Below are 23785 nucleotides of genomic sequence, written 5' to 3'. Positions count from 1 at the left end.
ATTACCACATGGTACAGGGCTGTCAGAGGAGCTGTCAGGGGGTCTGTCCACTGCAATCACAAGGGAGTCACGTCATGCTGCGTGTTGACCTGACTTTAAACATAGGCTCTGCAATTTTGCAACAAATATGGATAGAACCTAATAATAAGAAAGCTGCACAATCAAGGTATAATCTATCAAGACAATGCTCACAAATTGCTTCATAGCTTAATCAGTATTAGGTGTATTAATATTAATTCACATGGACTCTTCAGGGTACCATATTTGCTGAATATGTTTAAAACTGATCATTTCTAAGCAAAAGCACCTTTACTGATGTTTAATTTGAAGTAAAAAAAAAATACTTGTGTCTGACATGCACTGTTATATTCAGTAGGTTCTATTGTTTCTTAGGGTTCAGAAAAGGCCTCTTTTCTCCCACTTGAACTGGTGTAGTACTTTCCATAATTGCTCTTCAAAGGTTATCAGCTTTCAACTGGCCCTATTCATTTGCGCATTTATTCTCTTTCAGCATTTGTTTGTCCATTCACCCACTCCCTCGCTTGCTCACTTGTTTTTGTTTTCTATATATCAGGCTTTGTTGTCATAGGTCTCTGAAATTCAAAGAAAGGATTTGCTTCTTGTGTTTTAGAAGTTCAAGGTAGAGGGGTGGGAGGTAGGTATTAACAAATAATCATAGGATTCCATGAGGAAAAGTAAAATGATTGTGGCAGATCAATGATTCTGGGGTAACCTCCACTTTTTCTCCAGTAGAAATGAGGACATAGGGAGGGTTCTTTTGAGGAAAAAATACATGAGGAAATTCAGAAGGGTGATAGGGAAAAGGTAAAAGTTACAGAATTAATAATTAAGAATTAAGGAAAGTTTGCTCAGTCATTCATTTTGCAAACATCCTTTGAGCACATATTAATTGTCAAGGATTATAGTAAAAGCTGGGACCACAGCAGTAGAGTTAACAGTGAACCCTGGATCTTCTAGAGTATCTATTCTGGTGGCTGGAAAGAGGGCAAATAGATAAGTGTATGCCATATCAGAGATGATAAGAAGGATAAAGCCACGTGAGGGGGTAAAAAGTGGTAGTGGTTAGGGAGGGGCTTCTTTTTTATATAAGGTAGTCAGAGAAAAACCCTCTGAACAATTAAGCAAAAATGTGAAGGAAGTGGGAGGGCAAGTCCTGTGACTATCTGGAAGAAAAGGGATGGAGGCAGGTGAAATAGCAAGTACAAAGATCCTGAAGCAAGGGGCTGACCAACAGGTTCAAGGAATCACAGCACCGCCAAAGTAGATTGAGTGGAGTGGAATGATGAGTGCTTGACAAGTGATGAGCTCAAAAAGTGGGTGGTAGAACAGTTTAGATTATTCTTTGAGTGACATGGGTGCCCATTAGAGAATTCTGTGTTAAGAGGGCATATTGTATACTAACATTTTGAAAGGATGATTCCAGTTATTGCATGAAGAAAAGACTGGGTGAAAAGGTGAAAGCCTGTTAAGCTATTGAAATGGTCCAAGTGAGAGGTGATGGTGGCCTGGGATGCCATGGCAGTGAGGGATGTGGGGGGACTGGTTATGGAGCAAAAGAAACAAAAAAGAATCAGGGATGACTCCAAGGTTTGGGAAGAGAATGGCTGCCATTTACTGAAATAAGGAGGACTGACTGTGAAGGGACAAATTTCAGAAAGTCAAGAGTTTGGTTTTGGATCTGTTAAGTTTGAAGTGTTGATAGGTGAGAAGAGAAGAGAAGAGGAGGAGCAAGGGTTTTGGAGGGAACACATAAGCAGGATATGTGTGACGTGGCAGCGGTAGCAACAGAGACAAGAATCCTGTGCTGTGTTTAGGACAAGTTGGAAAGAGCATGGAGTCATACCACAGACAGAAGGAGAGGTGGAGTGCGGCAGGATATAGGCAAGGGACAGACATTTTCAGGAACACCAGAACTGGGTGGTTATGTAAACAAAGTTCTCCACATACCCAGGTAGGTAGGCTCTACCCTGCTTTTCCATGAGGTAATGGTATGTATTCAAAAGATTTTGTTGTTTCTTTACCATTTTGCCTACTTAAATATCAAAGAAGAAATCATGAATAAAATATTTTATGATTTGCTTAGAGTGAGAAATGAAGCAAGTTGCTTTTCTCTTTCTTAGGGCAAATGCTTTCTTGTCAAATAAAGATATCTATAATTTCATATTCCCTCTTATAAGTAGGAATGTATCTGCTGATTGCCTCAAGTGGAAATAAAGTTGGGGTTTTTTTTTTTTAAGATTTTATTTATTTGAGAGAGAAAGAGAAAGAGAGAGCATAAGCAGGGGGAGGGGCAGAGGCACAAGCAGACTCCCCACTGAGCAGAGAACCCTATGCAGGGGTCAATCCCAGGACCCCCAGATCATGATCTCAGCCTAAGTCAGACACTTAACTGACTGAGCCACCCAGGTACCTCTGAAAATACAGTTTTTGAAGGAAATGACTGTTTCTAAAATCCCAGTGAACTCTGCAATGAGAAGCTGATTTTAGATTCTCAAAATTACCTCTCTTTCAGCAGTCCTCCAGGAATTAAACTGAGGGTTTTAGAGGGGAGGGGTTCAGGGGGTGTGTGAGCCAGGTGATGGGTATTAAGGAGGGCATGTATTACATGGAGCATTGGGTGTTATATGGAAACAATGAACCATGGAACGCTACATCAAAAACTAATGATGAGGGTAGGAGCAAGGTGGTGGAGGAGTAGGAGACCTGAATTTCATCTGGTCCCAGGAATTCAGTTAGATAGTAATCAAACCATTCTGAACACCTACAAACTCAACCGGAGATTGAAGAGAAAAAGAGCACCAATTCTAGGAACAGACAAGCGACCACTTTCTGGAAGGTAGGACATGCAGAAAAGTGAATCCGAGGCTATATATGGAAAGAGAGGCCGTGGTGGGGGGCGGGGGAGCTGGCTCCTGGCAAGCGGTAGAGCAGCAGAGCACAAAATCAGAACTTTTAGAAGTCTGCTCCACTGAGGGACATTGCTCCAGAGGCTAAGTGGCAAGTGGAGCCCTCGCAGGGACCGTGTGGTCTCAGGACCTGCAGAAACACTGGGGGTGCCTGAGTGGGTCAGAGCTCCTAGGTATCTGAGCAGGGAAGCCAGCTACAGAGACAGAGCTGAGGAGGGGGCTCTCAGCTCACGGTTACCTTAAACCGTGATCCAAGGCACAGCTGGGCTACTGCTCTTTCGGTAGGGACCCCACAAGCGGCAGATTCAGGAAGACTCACCTTCCTCCCTGGGAGGAGTAGCATGGGAGCACGCTGCAGGAATCAGCTGGGTTTGGAGACTTCAAACGGGCCCATGCGCCAGAGATAGAAACGCTCTGTCACAGTCTGGGTGAGCTCGGAGCGTGGCCAGAGACCAGGGAGACAGGAGGGATTAAATGCTTTTCTCTGAGGGTTCACTGAGGAGTGGAGCCCCAAGCTCTCGGCTCCTCTGGGTTGGAGATTGGGAGGCCGCCATTTTCATTCCCATTCTCCAAAGCTCTACGGAAAGCGTTCAGGGAACAAAAGCTTCTGAGAGCGAACCCAAGCAGATTATTTAGCCTGGTCCCTGGCAAGAGTGGTGCAATTCTGCCTCAGGCAAAGACATTTGAGAATCACTGCAACAGGTCCCTTCCCCAGAAGATCAGCAAGAACCACTAGCCAAGTCCAAGTTCACCGATTAATGAGAACAGCGGAATTCCAGAGCTACAGGAACACAGCATATAGAAATTGTGGCTTTTCCCCCATGATTCTTTAGTTTTTCAAAGTTAATTTTTTTAAATTTCTTTTTTTTCTTACTCTATTCTTATTTTTACCCTTTCCTATTTTAATGTCATTTAACTATTTATCTTATCAATACCTTTAAAAAATCTTTTAAAATATTCATTGTTATAGTCATATTCTATCCCTTCATTGTATTTAAACTTATTTTTTGTATACATGTAAGTTTTTCTTTCTTTAAAATTTTGGGATACAGGGACGCCTGGGTGGCTCAGTTGGTTGGACGACTGCTTTCAGCTCAGGTCATGATCTCGGAGTCCTGGGATCGAGTCCCGCATCAGGCTCCCAGCTCCACGGGGAGTCTGCTTCTCCCTCTGACCTTCTCCTCGCTCATGCTCTCTCTCACTGCCTCTCTTTCAAATAAATAAATAAAATCTTTAAAAAAAAAAATTTGGGATAGTTTCTACTAACAGACCAAAATATACCCTAAATCTAGCATATGGCTTTGTTCTAGTCTCCAGCCTGATCACATTGTCTCTTTTTTCTTTTTTCAACAAACTGCTTATGTTATCAATTCCTTTTTTAGAATATTTTTAAATTTTCATCTTTATAGTCACGTTCCATCCCTTGATCATGTTTACCCTTATTTTATATATATTTTTATATATGTGTGTACATGTGTGTGTATATATATATATATATTTTTTTTTTTTTTTCCCCTTTCTTCTCTCTCCTGTTTTGGGTCTCTTCTGATTTGGTTAGTGTTTATTTTCCCAGGGTTGTTGTTAACCCTTTTAGCATTTTGTTCTCTCATTCATCTATTCTTCTCTGGGCAAACGACAAGGCAGAAAAACTCACCTCAAAAAAAAAAAAAAAAGAACTAGAGGCAATACCGACAGCTAGGGACCTGATCAATATGGACATTAGTAAGATGTCAGAACTAGAGTTCAGAATGATGATTATCAAGATCCTAGCTGGGCTTGAAAAAAGCATAGAAGATACTAGAGAATCCCTTTCTGGAGAACTAAAAGAACTAAAATCTAACCAAGTTGAAATTAAAAAAGCTATTAATGAGGTGCAATAAAAAATGGAGGCTGTTACTGCTAGGATAAATGAGACAGAGGAGAGAATTAGTGATACAGAAGACCAAATGATGGAGAATAAAGAAGCTGAGAAAAAGAGAGACAGACAACTACTGGACCATGAGGGGAGAATCTGAGAGATAAGTGATACCATAAGATGAAACAATATTAGAATAATTGGGATCTCAGAAGAAGAAAGAGAGAGGGGAAGAAGGTATATTGGACCAAATTATAGCAGAGAATTTCCCTAATTTGGTGAAGGGAACAAGCATCAAAATCCAGGAGGCACAGAGAACCCCCTTCAAAATCAATAAAATAGGTCCACACCCCATCATCTAATAGTAAAACTTACAAGTCTCAGAGACAAAGAGAAAATCCTGAAAGCAGCTTGGGATAAGAGGTCTGGAGCCTACAGTGGTAGAAATATTAGATTGGCAGCAGACCTATCCACAGAGACCTGGCAGGATAGAAAGGACTGGCATGATATATTCAGAGCACTAAACAAGAAAAGTATACAGCCAAGAATACTACATCCAGCTAGGCTGTCATTGAAAATAGGAGAAATTAAAAGCTTCCAGGACAAACAAAAACTAATGACATGCTATTTGGTGACTAACATAACATAATAATAAAAAAAATTGCTTAAAAAAAAAAGAGCAGAAAATGACCTCTTCTGTGAGAAGAGGTGAACTTGAATCAACACACCCTTGGCACAACACGGCCAGGGGCTCTTTACTCTGTGCTCTTACCTGGGATAGGGATCACCATGGTTTCTGCAATGATGTCAAGGAAGGGATGTGGGGGTGGGGATCAGGGAGAAGAAAGGAAGAAGCAGAATATGCTCATCATGGAAACATGGAAAAGAAAACTCAGTGCATTAAACTGAAGACTGTTATGCATCATAGTTGTCATAATATTGCTAATGATATTACTCAAGATGAGAGAATCAAAAACCCACCTCAGCTTCTGAAAGCTCTTTCAATAATCAAAATACTTTTTACAAATAGGAGTGTCATCTTAAGAAGCACATGTAACCATAAATGAATGAGTTTAAGCTAAGGCAAAAAATGTACTCACCATTCGTACAGAAGTGCATGAGCTCATGAATTGTAGCTAGACGTTTAGTGCTGTTCCATGGTGGGGGCAGAGGGAATTTAAGGAATTTCCACAGTGGCAACTTGGACTGCATCTCCTGCTCAATTTGAACTGGGTCAAAATTCTTTTGGTCCTGATGAAAAAGAGCAACATGACAGAAGACATTAGAGTAAGCTGTCAAGTGCCTAATGCATATGGAGAAGGCAAAACCTGATACCTTCACTCTTATTATTTGGAAACAGGGGAAATCAATGGTAATTGGGGAAGACAAACTGTTGGTATTTTGCTGAAGGTCAAAAAAGCTCGTTCTCACTTTGCCAGGGGTGTCCCCTGTGCACAGAAATGATGGATTCTTCATTAGCTATGACAAACTGCCAAAGTCTCATATATATTCATCTCTCCCTTCTGAGATCCCTCTTTGGCCTCCACTAGTTTTTCACATTGGTGGATATATAAAGCAAATAACTATAAGATTTTAATGCAAATTTGGTGCACTGGTAATCAATTAAACAGTTAATTGGACCTCTATAATTAGACAAGTTTTCTTTGCTCCTGCATGCACCTCTATTTCCTGAGGTCTCACTTTGCAAGCAGGGATCCATCTTGAATATTATTTTTAATAACATGGGTAAAACTATCTAACTGCAATTTCTTCAATGGATAATTACAAATGGGCTTTCTTGGATCACTTCTCCTTGGGGTAGCCCAATTATTATTACCTTTAGAGCATACTTCTTGTGGGCATATGCATCATGATAGTCCAATAGGAGAGGACCTTTGGGCACTGCTTTGCTTTCATTTTCTTCTTCAGATAAGAATATTTCATGGAGATTCTATTCAAATTGAAATACAGTGACTTAAAAAGAGAATCCATACTTTTTCAAAGCATGCAAGTTCTTTGGATATCTCATGCCATCTGACCTTTTTCTCCCTCTCTGTGAGACAGAGAGAGGGCAGGATGGACACTATGTGAGCTGCAATTCTGTGGTCCAGCCCATCTGCTCTAGGAGGTGGCTGCACCAGACTGGGCGGGGCAAGGTCTTCTTCAGTTGCCACAACCTGTTCAAATAAGCAGGTGAGAGTCAATTTAGTGGTCAGCTCTTTACTGATACTCACGGATTTCCATTGCTCTTACTAAAAACAAGGCAGTTTCTACCAATAACATCCAATGATTACATAAAGTGGCAGTGATTATCAAAATAAAAAAGGAAAAGTTTACAATGCATCCATTAAAGTAGATATAATTTTAATGTGTACATTAGAATAGATAACACAAAACACAAATGGCAAACAGGGAAATTCATTATAACAGAAATCAAAATACCAATATGAGAAATTTTTTCCTACTGATTTGCTCTTTCTCTTAAAGCACTGGAAATCACTTATACCTTTGGATTCGGTAAGTATTTATTAAGTGCCTATCATATGCCAAGCACTATATGAGGCATATTTTAATACATTACCTCATTTAAGCAATACAGCAACATTATGGAGTAGATATTATCTTAATTTTACAGGGGAAGAGTTAGGGTGACTGAAGTTAGTGACTGGTGCAAGTCCAAGGCTACTGAGTGGGGTTCAGGTTAAGTCCTCATTCTTTCTTCAAGGGAGTGATAGATGGTGAGATCAGTATGGGGAAATAATCTCCTTTATATGGGGAAACAGAGGTCTAGAAAGATTACGTGGCTTGTTCAATTTTACCTGGCAAACAAAAAAAGTTGAAATGTAATCAAGGTAGACACCTAATTTATAGCTTTTCTCTTCACTTTAAGTCCTGCAATCATTCTCTGTGATTTCATATCCTTTTACAGGGTTTCTCAACCTTAGAACTTAAGACATTTTGAATTAGACAGTTATATGTTGTGGGTTCTCTTCTGTGCAATGGAGAATCTTTAGCAGTATCCCTGGCCTCAAACCATTTCATGCCAGTATCTCCCCTCCAATTGTGTCAAGCAAAAATATCTCCAGACATTGCCAGATGTCCCCTGGGAGGAAAAATCAGCTGCTATTGAAAACCACTGCTATAGATGGCTAACAAAATAGTCTCCCATCCTTTACCCTTTGTCAACTCCTTACTTTCAAAAGAGCCACTCATATCTCCACTATCTCCGATCATCTCTTGGACCTACTCCAATCACAAAAGACCACTCAAAACTGTTCTACCTCTGAAACGTTCAACTCTAATAGCCTGTCTCGAAAAAACCTATCTCATTCCTCTTATATTTTAATTTTTTCCTTCCCATTATTAAGCATTTTTTCAATCAACATGATCTACTATCAGTTGCCTTCTATGGGTCAGGCAATAAGGTTACCAGCTGATGCTTGTAATACAGCAGGTGGTTAATAAGCATTTGTTGCTTTGAATTGAGTTGAATAAAATAATAAAGACCAAGATAAAATGATACCGCAAGCTCTACAGGGCTTTTCAGCTTTTATGAATTTATTGATATAATAAAACTACTGGCCTCCTAGAAACCTTATGCGATAATGAAAGGTAACAGTGAGTGTGCTTATCTAATCAGTTAGAAAACTAAAGCAGACATAAAAATGTATAGTGAAGGTAAAAGTGATGATAGAATCTGAACAGGACTTTAAAATAAACATTTGAAAATTCAGAGACATAAAGGAATATGTCATATTCATGCAATAAAGACAATGACAGGCAGTTGTAAAAAGAAATTGGAGAATTTATAAATTAAATACAATCTATTTTTGAGAAAAAACTTCATTAGCAGACTGGACTCCAGAGAAGAATGAATTAATTGGGAGTTAAGCTGGAATTCCCCAAAAGATAAAATTGATAGAAAATGTAAAAGACAAGGAGGAAAAACCAGAAGTTCCACCATCCATCTAATAAAAGGATAAATCAATAGAAAAAATAATGTTTGAGGCTATGTTTAAAGCAGCAAATACAGATTCAGTGTCTGCGGTGGGTTACATGTGGTTATGGTATGCTGGGCATACTGCAGTGAAAAGATTAGGATTAAGTCCCTACTTGTGTGGAGCTTCTATTTTAGTGAGAAGGGGAAGGTAAGACACAAAGCAAATTAATTATTTTAAGAGGAGTGGTTGTTGATAAGAAAATAAAACCACAGTGATATGGTAAAGAACATTCTGTGTTGTCAAGGGTTTCCTTTGGATCAGGTGGGAGAAAGGCTAAGGAATACCATTTCCATTGGGCACTGAATGAAAAGGAGTATCCTCCAGGCAGACATGGGGGTGAAAATTTTTCTAGGAAAAGAAGTTGGAGTAAAAAGCTACAGTGGAATTAAGTAGTGTAGTTGAGGAAAACCCAGAAAGCCTATGTAGATGAAGAGTAGTAAGTGTATGTGTTATGTGTGTGTGTGTTGAGGGAGGCAGGAGATGAGATGACAGATTGACAGATCAGCCCAGACCCATATTTTTAGGGTCTTCCAATGTAAGGAATTTTGATTTTATTCAGAATGTAATCGGAAACCAGATTATAATCCTTTAGATTGTTAGTGACAATGATAAAACAAAGCCCTACCTGGACATAGCCTTGTGTTATGAATTATAAAGAGAAAATTCTAATAGCTTCCAGAAAGAAAAAACAGATTATCTGCAAAGAAAAAAGTGTCAGATTGACATGAGATTTCTCAGCAATATTAGAAGAAAGAAGACAACAACGCAATGCCTTCGAAATACTTTTCCACTTAAGACTGACTAGGTTCTAAGGCAGTTTCTGACACTCACTACTCGGACAAGTTACTTAACCTTTTTATGCCTCGTTTTCCCTTATTTGTAAAAGAGGGAACAAAAATAGTTTCTGCATCACAGCATTGTCCTAAGGATTAAGTGAATTAGTTTATAACAACTCTTCTCAAACACAAACAGAAAACTCACGAGAATTGACCACATACCTCAGGTCCCATGGAAAGCTCAGGAAATTTATGAAGACCATGTTTACTGACCATAATGCAATAAAACTAGAAACTGACAATAAACAATAGAAATGAAAATAAAATATTTAGAACTGAATAGACTGAAAGCATCAGGATGCAGCCAAAGAAATACTCAAAAGGAAATGTATAGCCTTAAGCAAAAAGCCTGAAAGTAAATGAGGTAAGCTTTTGATACAAATAAAATGCAAAATGAACTCAAAGAAATCAGAAAGAAGGAAATAATAAAGATAAATGAGGAAATTAGTTAAACATAAAGTAGAAAGTGTTGACCAATGAAATATAATGCTAGTTCTTTGAAAAGACTGATACAGTAGATATACCATTGACAGCCATGATCAAGAAGAGAGAGGGGAAAAATAAGTAATATTAGTCATAGAGAAGGAGCATTATTAGATGCCAAACAAATTTTAAAAGTCATGTAAGTGAATAAAGAACTTTATATGATATTGAAAACACAAATAAAATGGCCATATTTATTAAAAAATACTAATGACTAAAATTGACCTCAGAAAGAGAAAAATCTGATTAAACCTACAACCATAAAGGAAATTTTATCAGATGAGATCAGGCGCGTTCAGAGTGGTATGGCTGTAGACAAGGAAATTTTAAAGGAAAAGACTATTAACCACCCATCCCCTTGTCTACCTCCTCTTTCTTGTCCATTAAAATGACACTAGACACAGATAGTTTAAAGGATACATCTCCCGAAACTTCAGGGAATATGAGAGCAATAGCAAAAGAAAGAGCATAGCAAAAGAAAGGGGATTAAAGTAGATGATCAAAGTAAACTTTGGTTTTACTTAAAGTGTTCTATAATCTTTGTAAAGGAAAATACACTCAGGGATTTTGTGTGTAGTTTAAAATAGCTAACACCAAAGCAAAGAGAGATGAAATGATGGATTCAAGGTTACCCAGCTGGGAAAGACACCACGGCATGTACCCACCTACCTGTTCCAGCATACAATGCAGTATTAGGGGCACAGAGATGAATTCTTCTGGAATCGGATTCAGCAAGTCATTGTAATATCTCATGTCTACTTCAGTTGTTAAGACAAAAGCCACTGTAAAATATATAATATATCACTGCTCAGTTAAGATGTGTTCTCCATTTCTTCCACCAAAATTATATCCATAAATTCAAACTGCCACCGTGCACTAAAAAAGTGGGATGTATAGGTAGAGGGATGTCTGAAGGCAAGTTGGAGGACAGTCAATAGTCTTTGACGCACCAGCTCACGGTGTTGGTCTTCGGGTTTCATACTTGCCTGATGGGGGCGCTTGTGGTTCCTCATTCTGTGCTTTCTTCTTGCCTGGGGTTGGAGCAACAGGTTGTGATGCCTAAAAGTAGAAGAATTCAAAAGAGATGACTGAGATATTCAGCTGAGAGATGCTTTCGTCAGATGCTGGTATGATGGGGTCTGACAGGATTCTGAGATGATATGATGTTCACACCACAAAATCATTGGCTAATATTAGGAACAAACAAAAGGGTTTTGTCTGACAAAGGGAAGAAATTAATGAGTATAGACAGTTTTTAGTTTTCCCTAACAGAGCCCATTGAGCAACTGCCAGGACAGGGAAATCGGGCACCGGTCCCTGGGTGACTCAGAATCACACCATTCCCCCTCTTCGGGTCCTTCAGTGGTTCCCCATCACTTTCCAGGTACAACCCAAACTCTTTAACGCAGGACCAAAGCACATCTGCTTCTGTTCTCCAGTGGGAGTTCATGTTGTTTTTCTTCATTTTGTACTACCACCTGGAGCACAGACTTATCCTATAGTCCTGGCTTGTGCCCTAACACTTCTCTCCTTTGACCCCATGTTTGTGTATGTCACCTTTGCCTGTTTCTTGAGGATGCCCTCTGTCCCTTTGTCCACTAGGCATTCCTGTAGGCAGTTCACACCCAGCCTTCGCCACATGATTTACCCTGCTGGGTGAGGATCTCCCGACAGCTCCCTCTCTCCCGCTGCTCCTCTCCAGGTCAGGTTAGATGCCATGTTTTAGAGTTTCTACTGCAGCCCAAGCTGACTCTTCTCACCATGCTATGTTGAAACCACTGTTGATATGACTGCCATCCTCTTTAAAAGTTAACCTCAATGAGGGGCACGGGGAGGGGGAGACTTGTTCATCATTGGCAGCACCTTGTGCAAGGCTAGCACATGGTAGGTGCTAAATAAACACCATGGTTAATTTAGCAATAGCCTGCCCCTTGTTCCAAGTGTTATTTATTGTGCCGTGGGCTGAAAGTGGCTTCCAGTGTCAGCTCTCCATATGGCAAGTAGTTAGGGGGCTTCATAAAGCCCCCTAAAGGACCACTTAGGTGTCCTTTAATGCTGTGCCTGGCGGCCTCTCCCTGTTCCCACCCTCACCACTTAAATTCCAGCAGGAAGTATTTCCTTCCTACAAGTATTTATGTAGTTTTTTCCTTCGTGTGTTTTACAAACGTGAGAATCACTTTGTTCAGTTGATCATGCAGCCCACTGAAGACACTGCAGAATGCGCCTACCTCAGTAATTGACGTGGCTTCCAAGATAGGTTTCTCATTAACCACTTGTGGGACATTGATAAGCTGCATGCTTTCCAAATAGTGTTGGTGCTGCCTTTTCCAGTCCAGGGTGTCATACATCAAACAGGCAATATTTTCAAAAATATCAGTACCCAATTCCAGCTATAGGGGAGAGAATTAATAACAGTTAGTTACTAGTGTTTTGTTGCTGGAATCAGGTGTATGGTTCATTTCTCTCTTAACAGCTAAACCAACCATGCACTTCCCCAAATCATGGAATCTCAGCCATGGAGAGTGAATCTTCATTTATCGAACCCTTCTTGACCATCTTGTTCACCACAATGCAGACTGCTCCCTTTGGAGGGTCATAGGGCTGCATGATACTCTTAGAGTCTAATGAATGCTTCAACTAAGTGAAAAACACCCTGTCCACTAATTTCAGCAACATGGCCTATATTCTGATGTCTCAATTTCTAAAACAACATATTAGGTAACTTCAATACCTCTTCTGCGCCATCAGAGGAAAAAAAAAAAAACAAAGAAATAAGTCTACTGCTTTTGTATCTAATATCCACAAGTTTTACTGTCTAGCAAGCAAGTTGTAGATCAGATACCCCTATTACCTGGGCTTTCATTTCCAGAACTGGAAAAGTACTGCTATCACTAGGTTTCTCTGCCTGAAAGCAAGGAAGGGTTAAGTAGGTTTATCTTAGATCTGTGCTACCGAGGTAAGGTAGGATTAGACAGCTTCTTGGGAGGCCAGTGAATCACAGTCTGGCAGGAGTCCAGGGAGGTGCTGAGCTCTGCCCATCTTCAAGGCACAGCTGCCAGTCTGGGCTTCATGTGCCTACCCTAGGACTGAGTATTCTTCTGTTAATTTTCAACCTGTTAGTCATCTGCCTAATTTCTGGCACAGAAACAAGTTTTTGTTTGTTATTTATAAGAAATATGGTAGGACTTCTGCCCCTTTTGATCCCTTAGCTTAACTAGTTTATTCATTTTTAAATCAAAGAGCAAATCACATGCTAAAAGCCAGAAAATTATTTCAGCAACCAAGGTCTTAACTTGAGATGTTGCAGATGTCTTACATGAGCAGTTAGCACTTCTTGATGGGCATTTATTTGATGTAAAGCTTTCGTTACCTTGGTTCAGCAGAAATATAGCCTGCTTGTCTGCAGACAAAGGTACTAATGCTTTCCTTCTTCCAGAGAGTAAGAGGACTCCTTGGCTGGCTTCTGCTTTGGATATGAGGCCATTACCAACTTCTAAATACAGCTGAGTGTGTGACATCATGTATCCACACCACGTATTTAGTCTATTTCTATGAAAAGTAGATTTATTACTTTTATGTTTCTTAGGTGATCTGAACTTCAAGGTGAACTTTGTTCCTCAATATGAAATCCAGTGGCCTTTCTTTTCAAACCCAACTCCATGACTGAACTGTTTGCAAGGCTCTCTTTCCCTATCGTTCTCAATTCTGGGTTGTTCACCCACAACGCATACCTTATAGAGGCATGCTTGGGCTCTTAAAAAAAAAAAAATTACTGCAATTGGACCCAGACCACAGCTCTAGCATGAAGAAGATATTTGATAAATACTTGCAGATTGGCTGATAGAAGATCAGTGTGTCCAGCTGGGCAGCACAGCTATAAATGGCTCCCCAGATGACTGAATGTTTTCATTCCTGCCTGTTACTTTCATGGCCCAACTAGATGCCCTTGATGGTAACTTTTTAGTTTGGAGGTCAGGAATGTTCTACCATACCTAGTATTTCAACTGAGATGATAAAATTTTTTCAACATAAAATTTTCTGAACTTTAATTGCCATTTAAACTCTTCCACTCTATATTTAAAAAAGTAAAATAGTCAATTCACTTTCTTTAAAAAAAGGAGTGATTAAAATCTTTCAATGAACACAAAATTGTGGATACTGGAGGAGGAAGCAGGTTGCTGGGAATGGTGCTGGGTCTTTTGTGGTGTTATGACATCTATGTACTGAAGGTGCAATGGAATGTGCTCTACCTTGGGCCCACCACATTTCAGCTCTTGTCAGTCCATGCCTTGCGGGGAGGTGGTGGGGAGAGCGGTAAATAAAATACAAAGAAGAGAGCCCTAGCTAGTGCAAGAGAAAAAGATACGTGGCCTGACAGTGCCTTCGATGACTCTTTTCATTGCTTCCTCTAAATTATGGCTCAGGAATTATATGGCTGCGATCTCTTATGCTCTATTGAACCAAAAACATATGCAAGTTCTTGAGACTGTATGGTGTGAAACAGTAAAGGACAGAAAGTAATGCCTTTTTTTCTGAACTCAGGTTTGGGAGGCAGAAGAGTGAAAGACAAAGCAGGGAAGATGAAGATATCCAGATGAAAGTGTGGAAAGAGGCCAAGCCAAGGGAGTTTGGAGTAACCAGTTTTTGCTTAGAACAAGCTCTGCCTTGGGCCATGGCTTCATGTTTGGTTTCTTTTCCACGTATACGTCAAGGCCAGTATTTATTCTTACTATTGGCAAGGCGTCAGGCTTCAGTGTTCTGTTTCTACGTAGTGACATCTAATGCTTTATGTTGACAGTCTTAATAACTTGAAGTGATCTGTATATTGTTACTTATTCAAATCCTGCCTATCTTTCAAAGTTCAAATCTGGGTCTCCCTCTCCTCAGAGTTTTCCTTAGTTCACCATGTGCACATCCACCTCAAGGTCATCCAGTCAGGGGCTCTGGTCATGAGAAATGTTCACGCTCTCACTCTGGAGCCTCTGGTTGTTGGAATGGGGGGCGTCAACCAGAAAGAAACCTGCGAAGTTCTGTGTAACAGGGAATGCCTGGATATCTACCATAACATCCATGAGGAGTTGTCACTCAATCTTCTTTTTAAAAACACCCTCATGTATCAAACATTTGCTATTACTTTGCGATGCATCCCATTTCTTCTTTTTCTGAATTAGTAGGACATTTAGAGTATGTTTCACATAACTGAGCACATAGGTGTATGGCATCTTCCACATCACTTCTCTGTTTCATGGTTTTAGTCATGCCCCTCTGTAAGATCCACGGTAGCAGAGACCAGTAAATGTTCTCAGAAAATGCCTGTTAAGTGTTGGGGTGGGGCCAAGTCATCCTATTAGATAGACCTTGTCGACCAAATACATTAACAATGCAATTTTAGCAATAAAATTAAGGACCCAGGAAAAACAATATTTTGAACTGATATATTAAAAAGAGAAAGACAATGTAATTTGAAAAACTGTAAAATTTATATTTTCATAATTAACAATGTTATATATTGTTGACTACTTGATTACTGCCAAGAATATGAAGTATGAATCAAAGCCACATGCCCCAAATAAAAGAATTACCATCCTTCGTTTCCATCTCCATCTTATGTTTTGCCGTTAGTTCTTACACTAAAAGCTAAAGAACCAGGCTATAACCATCACTGGGCATTCAGTGTTATCACTGTCTTGAAGAAAAGGAGTCTAGCACAAACCTATGTATATAGTCAGTGCTTAATGAATGTTTGTGGAAAGAATGAAGATGATAAATGATAAATGAACCACACTACCACATGTCCCAAACACTCTCACAAGACCATGTACTAACCATCATCTCGTTGTCTGCCCAGTCAGAAGGAAAGTTATCTGCCTTGACCATGTATTCAAGACGAGCAACATCAAAGAGATTTGTTTCAGGTTTCTCATTATTCAGGATTGGTTCCAGGTACTTCCAGAAAATTTCAAGTTCTCTTATGGCCTTCTCTTTCTTCAGTTTCTCAGCCTCTATGTCTAATTATAACATGTTAATAAAACATAATGAGAATGTTGAATTCTTCCCACTGTAAGTGTACATGGTGAGGTATATGCATTGTAAGATATCTGTGCAGTACCAGAAAAGGCAAATAAAGAAACATAATTTTGAGAAGGTTTGAACTTGGGTTATACAATTATGAAACTGGAGGATTTTTCTTCCAAAACTGATTATCAAACATGAGCTTATTTCATGCCTTCTTTTTACACTTGAAGACCAGAAACGTTATGATAAGGTCACACACTTGCAGAGCTAAACATGTTTGATATTTCCATCATCCTTAGATGGCATCTATGTGGGAGCAGTTCTTCTGCCAGACAGCTTTTTGACCATCTCAGTGTGTTTGCTTCATAACTGGTTAGAAATGCTGTTGATCCAGTTCTCCTTCCCCCATGGCAAAAAATAGACCGGATCAATGACTGATGCTTTAGTCAACCTTGGGTCACATTTGAATAGCTACAGACTTCTCTGGACATTTGTGCTCTGAATAAAATCATGACAGATCCCCATAAATTTACACATGAAATTTTGCCTAAGATATTAGTTGGTTCTACTACTAACACCTCAGGATTCTATTACAAAGTCTATTTTTCTGTGATTTTATTTCTATATGTTAAATAATTTTTTTGATGTTCTTTCCCAGTTTTATTGAGAAATAACCAACAAACATTATTGTATAAGTTTAAGGCATATAGCATGATGGTTTGATTCACATATATTGTGAAACGATTATCATAATAGGTTCAGCAAAAACCCACATTTCATATAGATAGAATGAAAAGAAAGAAAAAGAAATTTCTCTTTGTGATAAAAACTCTTAGGAATTACCTTCTTAACAACTTTCTTATATATCATACAGCAGTGTTAACCATAGTCATCATGTTGTACATTACATCCCTAGTAATTATTTATATTATAACTAGAATTTTGTACTTTTTGACCACCTCCCTCCAATTTTCTCTTCTCCCACCCTCTGCCTCTGATAACCATGTCTGAGCTTTTTTCCTCTGAGTTTGGCGTTTTTTTGTTTTTTTAATTTTTTTATTAACATATAATTATTATTAGCTCCAGGGGTACAGGTCTGTGAATCGCCAAGTTTACACACTCCACAGCACTCACCATAGCACACACCTTCCCAATGTCCATAACCCCACCACCCTCTCCCTCCCCCCTCCCCCCAGCAACCTTCTGTTTTGCCAGATTGAGAGTCTCTTCTGGTTTGTCTCCCTCCCGATCCCATCTTTTCATTTATCCTTTTCCTACCCCCCAAACCCCCCACAGTGTCTCTCAACTTCCTCATATCAGGGAGATCATATGATAATTATCTTTCTCTGATTGACTTATTTCGCTTAGCGTAATACCCTCTAGTTCCATCCACATTGTCTCAAATGGCAAGGTTATTTTTTACAGAGAGGCTATGCACTTACGGAACATTTTTTCACTGGCTTCAATAGTAAGTTATTTAATGTTACAGCTATCCTTTGAGATAGTCAGGAGCAGCTGGGTCTGGATCTCAACTGTTTTACTTAATAACTGCATCTAGGCTGAGACTCCTTTTGGTAAAATCGAAGAAACAGATCTTCCTTGACTTAAGAGTGGGGATAGAGTTATCCCAATAAATGCATTGTAAATGGAACATTTGAAAGTGACATAATACACCTAACCTAGCCTACCTTAAACATGCTCAGAATACTTACCTTAGCCTGCAGTTGGGCAGAATCATCTAACACAAAGCCTGTTTTATAATAAAGGGTTGCCTATCTCCTGTAGTTTATCAAACACTGTACTAAAAGTGAGCAATACAATGGCTATGGGGGTACAGAATGTTGCCGGTGTATTGGTAATTTTCCCTTGGGATCACGTGGATGACTGGGAGCTGCCACCAGCCAGAACTGCAAGTGAGCATGTTGTTAGTCTGAGGGAAAAAGCAAAATTCAAACTTCAAAGTATCGTTTTTACTTAACGCGTATTTGTTTCACACCAAAGTGGGAAAGCTAAGTCCAACCATCATGAGTTGGGGACCGTCTGTAATAAAACACACTTCCGGGGGTGGTAGTGGAGACTACATAAATTGATGCACTTAGAGCCCTTAGCACTAAGCCTAGCCCAAGGCATCTGCCCAGTCAATGGTAGTTTTTACTGTCATCAGTGGTAGTAATTTCTAACTTGGAAGAGCAAATTTTTTAAAAAAGATTTTATTTGAGAGAGAGAGAGAAAGAGCACACATGAGGAGAAGGAGCAGAAGGAGAAGCAGACTCCTGGCTGAGCCAAGAACCCAAGTGGGCTCGATCCCAGAATCCTGGGATCATGACCTGAGCCAAAGGCTGGTACTTAACCGACTGAGCCACCCAGGTGCCCCCTGGAACAGCAAATTCTTAAAATGCAGTGTTTTAGACATTGGCATGTGGTTGTATAGATTACAAAACACTGTGCAAATGACATTAATAAGTAACAATGAAAGGAACAGCGTACAGCAGAAAATCTTGGACTTGCAGGTCACACAGGCTTACACCAAATCCTTGTTCTGTCACCTAAAGTATAGAGTAACTTTTAGTTCCCCTCCCACAGTGGCATTCTAGCATAACTCCCTTAGATGAAGCCCTGAATGGCTGAATGGTAGCGTGGACGGGGCTTCAACCCACAATGTCCTAGTCTAAAGCTCGGAAGATAGAGTGCCCTCTCTGATTTATCACAATAAGCCGGAAGCAGAGCAGAGCAAGAATCCAAGGCTATGACCTCCCTTGGGCCATATGGTGACTTCTGGAAGAACACATTATCTACAGTTGATCTATCCAGCCTACACATTAGGTAAAAGTTATCGGTTAAATGTTCCTGAGAAAGGTAGTCAGATAACCAACCAAGTCTTGTGACTCACAGTCCGTGTTCTCTGGGGCTACACAGGGATATAAACAGAGTATGATTTTAATTTGCAGAATTTACAGCACCTGGCTCGCACAAGCAGAATAAAGAACAAATCAAAATCTTAAAAGGATGTAATAACGAAGGCATTGTAGGACTCTTTCTTGGACAGAAAATTCTATTTGTACTTTACAGACAGTGGAGAATACTGAAGGAAGGATTCAGTGAGTTGTGTAGCAGACTGCATACCTTCTGGCTGAAGAAGAACTTCCTGCTGCTGGCTAAGTGTTGCCAGGTGTGTCTGCAAAGGTTCATAATTCTCTGAAGATATTTTAATCACGCTGCTTATGGGAATGCCAAGCTCAGTCATAATCGCGAATAGCTGAGGATTGTTGAAGCCCACGACTATAATGTAATGCTGGGCACCATCATCTGGCTCATCGTCTGTTCAAAATACCATAAAGGAGAGGGGCCATCATTTTAAAAGAGAACAGGTTGCACCCAGCCAGTTCGATGGCTACATACATTATGCATGCATTTATAATGCCTCTGGCTCACCAGAAACAGTCCAGTTGGCTGCAGTGCAGGTCTGTGGACTGTTTTCCATTATTACCCTTCCAGTAAGAAGGCTGTGCCCATTTTACAAAATATTAAGTCACTTTTGTAAATGAGATAGAGTCATGATAGAAGGACAACCATACATGGGGCCCGCACTCACAGAAAATGTGTGTTGGGTTTTTGCAAAAAGAAAAAGGCTTAGGTTATAATTTTTTTTTTTTTTGGTTCAGTCTCTTTTGAGCCACATATGGCTTTACTCCTGAATTACGAGTAGCTGTAGCTTTTTGTGGTATTTTATAAGTAGAGGTGTTTACAGGAGAGGGAAGTATCGAATATGGACGTGCCCCTACAAGAGTATTCTGTGTATTTACGTCAATAGATGTGAATGCTGAGTGTGGGTTACAGAGCAGTGATATAGTTCTTGCATTAAAATTTTTAAGATATATATTGTGTACTTTCCCAACATTTTTTTCCCCTCTGCTTAGCCCTGGCTACAGTTTTTACTAATGTTAAAACAGGACTTTCTCCTAGACTCTGAGATTCCGAGAGGTAAAAAAACCTGTACTTTCATAGTCATGCTGGATAGTACATGAAAACGTTAAATTCCATAATAGCCCATTAAGATGAATTTACAAATAAGGCGATATGCACAAACTTTTCATTTTTAAGTGATAATTTTTCTTCTATCCCTAAACAAATCTGTGTTGATATTGGGAATGTTGATATTGGAAATGATAATATCATGGCTTCTAAGTCTTGTGGCTTTAGAGCAGAGCTACGGCAGGGGAGTTGAAGCGACAAGGGGTGTGAAGGCCTGCCATCTCATTTAAGTGGGATACAAATAATAATAGGAAGCTCCATTTGGGTTCAAGGGTAGGTGGCAATGAATTACTCACAGGTGGCACAGGTCAAACCAATTTTATATCAATAATCAAAAATGAAAGGAAATTCCAGTTGCTCTAAGAGAAGCTAATAGTGGGAGAAGTTGAGGTCAGGTCAGGAAGCGGTGTGCTCTGTGTGAGTCCCAAATTAACTGGTCTCATTTTATCATCACTGTATTTCACTCATTACAATAATCATTTTCTAGTTGGCCTCATAATTATGCCTGACTTTTTAAAATGTTCTGAACAAGGTAGTAAACTGCCTGGTGGCACAGTCAGCTCTTGATTTTTTACTTCATTTGCATTATGAAAACATCCCCACAGCAAGACACAAGCTAAATGAATATTTACTGAAAACATAAATGAACTGCAAAAAGCAATATTTTCCTATTAGGATATCACGAGTGATATGTGATTTCTGGTTTTAGAAAGAGCGAAAGTGATAAGCCTGGGAAAGATCAAGCATCATTATTGGAATGTTTTCTCAAGTTACTTTGTAGATTGGAAAGCAGGAAGTGAAAGGTGACCCACAGGAGGAGCATGATACTGACCTATGTAGTGTTTAGTGTCATCGTCTTCTCCCCTCCGTTTTAACTGCGTGGTCTTTTTCACTGTTGTGTTTGCCTCAGGCTGATCTTTTCCCTTTCCTTTGGCAACCTTTACACCTGAGGTCTTCTTCTCCTTGGGAGGTTTTGCTTTCCCTTTATCCTTTTCTATCTTGAGTCTATCTTCTATTACCTGGAAAGAAAGAATACTTTTTCTCCAAATCATATGGTGTGCAAACAAAAGCTTTTCTACTATTGGTGAATTAATTCTTTATTTCATTCAATTGCTTGTTTACTCATTTACTTTGTGGGTAGTCATTCTTCAAGCCAGGATAGTGGAGATCCCAGGTTGGGCTGGACTTGTGATAAGGCACATCTACACATGAGGGCTATGGGGTAGGTGATAGGAGACTTTTTACACAAGTGGCTTTCTAGAAGAAAATTCATCCAAAGGGAGAGTCAAGCATAGGCCTATAAACTACCTCAATTTGGGGGGGCAGGGTGAGTGGGGGATTCTGAGTACCTCATGATGGAACTTGGGTTTAGCTTGCAGCCTAACCCTGAGGAGTCTTGTATGAGTGTAAGAGAGAGGTTGGCTTTTCCATGAAAAACAAAACAAAAGTTAAAAAAAAAAATGGTGCAGCCACTCTCAAAAACAGTATGGAGGTTCTTAAAAAAGTTAAAAATAGAGCTACCCCACAATCCAGCAATTACACTAGGAGGTATTTACCCAAAGGATACAAACATAGTGATTCAAAGGGGCACATGCACCCCAGTGTTTATAGCAGCAATGTCCACAATAGCCAAACTATGTAAAGATGGAAAAACCCCAGATGTTCATCAACAGATGAATGGATAAAGAAGAGGATACACACACACACATTTAATTAATAATATGTGTGTATGTGTGTGTGTGTGTGTGTATCCCTCCCTCTATACTATATACCTCTCTTTATATATACAGATATATATATATATATATGTGTGTGTGTGTATATATATATATATATATATATATATGAATATTACTTAGCCATCAAAAGAATGAAATCTTGCCATTTGCAATGACATGGATGGAACTAGACTGTACTATGCTAAATAAAATAAGTCATTCAAAGAAAGACAAATACCATATGATTTTACTCATATATGGAATTAAAAAAAACAAATCAGATAAACATGGGGAAGGGAAGGAAAAATAAAATAAGATGAAAATTAAGAGACAGGCAACCATAAGAGATGCTGAACTCTAGGAAACAAATTGAGGGTTGCTAGAAGGGAGATGGCTGGGAAGAAGGGGTAATTGGGTGATGGGCACTAAGGAGGGCACTTCATGTAATGAGCACTGGGTGTTACATGCAACTGATGAATCACTAAATTCTACCTCTGAAACTAATGTAAAAATTAAAAAACCCAGAAAGAATAGTTTTCTCTAAAATCTTCTTGATAAAGTTTTTCAAAGTTTAAGTATTATATTAATAAGTTTTAAAGGTTAATAGATTCTTTGGGGAACCTAGCACCAAGAAATTATTTTTATTACAATGCCAGTTAAAAATGTATAGACAACTCAATGGTGGCTCTTTGATACACTGAAAGATGGGATCAACATGAAACATCAGTGGGCAGAGCAAACTCTTTACACAATGTTCTGGAGCATATTTGGACTGCCATATACCATGTAAAGACCCAATTTTCCCATCATTTTTTTCTTTTCACACAATTGTGAAAAGCTTTGTGCCTTATTTCATAATGTAATTACACTTTCAATGCATTTGTTTAGAAATACAAATAGGTTGTGTTCATTAAAATTCTGTGTCAGTACTGGATCATAAAGTGGCCATACATAAGATCTGGAATATGCTGATATTATTTGGTTTTTCCATACTCTACACAATTGGAGCAACAAAATAAAAAAAAATATGTAGTAACATCTGGGCTCTGTATTTTCCAGAGATCAAGAAATCAAATTTGAAAAATTACATTATAATACATTAAAGACAAGAGTAGAAGATACGTTGCTTTGACACCCAGCTAACAGAATGAAGCACAGAAAAGGAGAGAGGTAATCCTCTACTCCATGTATCTTCTAGATGTTGAGGGCTCCAGAAAGAGTTTGGCTTTGGCTTTGGCACCTAGAAGTGTCAGAGGTAACTATGGATTATCCACGAGGGCCTAGTGCCTGGGGTGGGGAAACTCTGTCTCCACTGCCCCAGCGGAAAGCATCAGGGGAAGGCTGCCGATGTCATTACTAGCCTTGGGTGGAGGCAGCAAGATGTGCACAAGGTAAGGTGCAAAGGTCTGAAAAGCTCCAGCATTTCTTTCTGCACCAGACATGAACTCATGCATAAACTACAGCTGGGTTTATCCCCTTGAGCTCCTAGCCTTCTGGGGAAGAAAGAGGCAAAAAGCACACCCCAAACAGGCAAAAATACATGACTTTTATGAAGGCTAAAACCCAATGAGAGGCACACAACTGAGGAAACCTCTCTAATAAGTTAGTGATGGAGGGCTTCTCTGAGGAGGTGACATTTGAGTGAAGATCTGGAAGATGAGGAATCATCCCTGGGAGAAACAAGAAAAGAAAAAGTGTGGCACAAAGGCCCTGAGTCATAAAGGAGAAAGAGGTATGCTCAAGAGTGAGGATAGCAGAAGAGTGGGCAAGGAAAGAGTAGCCCAAGCTTAGGTGGGGGAGGCAGGACATGACCCACATCTTGGGAGATGGCTTCAGGGGGACTAAAGCCCTTGAGGAGGTAAGATGGGCACAGATCTAGAGAATGTGTCCATTTCCTTTGCTAGGAGGAAAGGCCGTT

The 23785-nt window shown here is 39.6% G+C and overlaps 1 protein-coding gene across 1 annotated transcript in view; it reads right to left on the bottom strand.

The window, feature by feature from the left end:
- Positions 1–23785, bottom strand: part of SPAG17 (sperm associated antigen 17) — a 236085-nt gene that overhangs the window by 127178 nt on the left and 85122 nt on the right. Inside the window, exons 5-13 of the mRNA XM_032881319.1 lie at positions 20982–21168; positions 19241–19435; positions 15929–16110; positions 12331–12492; positions 11089–11161; positions 10772–10884; positions 6822–6959; positions 6620–6733; positions 5883–6033 (exon numbers count right to left, since the gene is read on the bottom strand). Of these exons, the coding sequence (XP_032737210.1) occupies positions 5883–6033; positions 6620–6733; positions 6822–6959; positions 10772–10884; positions 11089–11161; positions 12331–12492; positions 15929–16110; positions 19241–19435; positions 20982–21168 (1315 nt within the window). The remainder of the gene's footprint in view (positions 1–5882; positions 6034–6619; positions 6734–6821; positions 6960–10771; positions 10885–11088; positions 11162–12330; positions 12493–15928; positions 16111–19240; positions 19436–20981; positions 21169–23785) is intronic.

This window comes from Lontra canadensis, unplaced genomic scaffold (genome assembly GCF_010015895.1).
Source record: "Lontra canadensis isolate GAN:19392208 unplaced genomic scaffold, GSC_riverotter_1.0 scaffold75, whole genome shotgun sequence".
NCBI classification, from domain to species: Eukaryota; Metazoa; Chordata; class Mammalia; order Carnivora; family Mustelidae; genus Lontra; species Lontra canadensis.
Note: the sequence above shows the minus strand (reverse complement) of the source record. Positions and strands in the feature narration are given on the sequence as shown.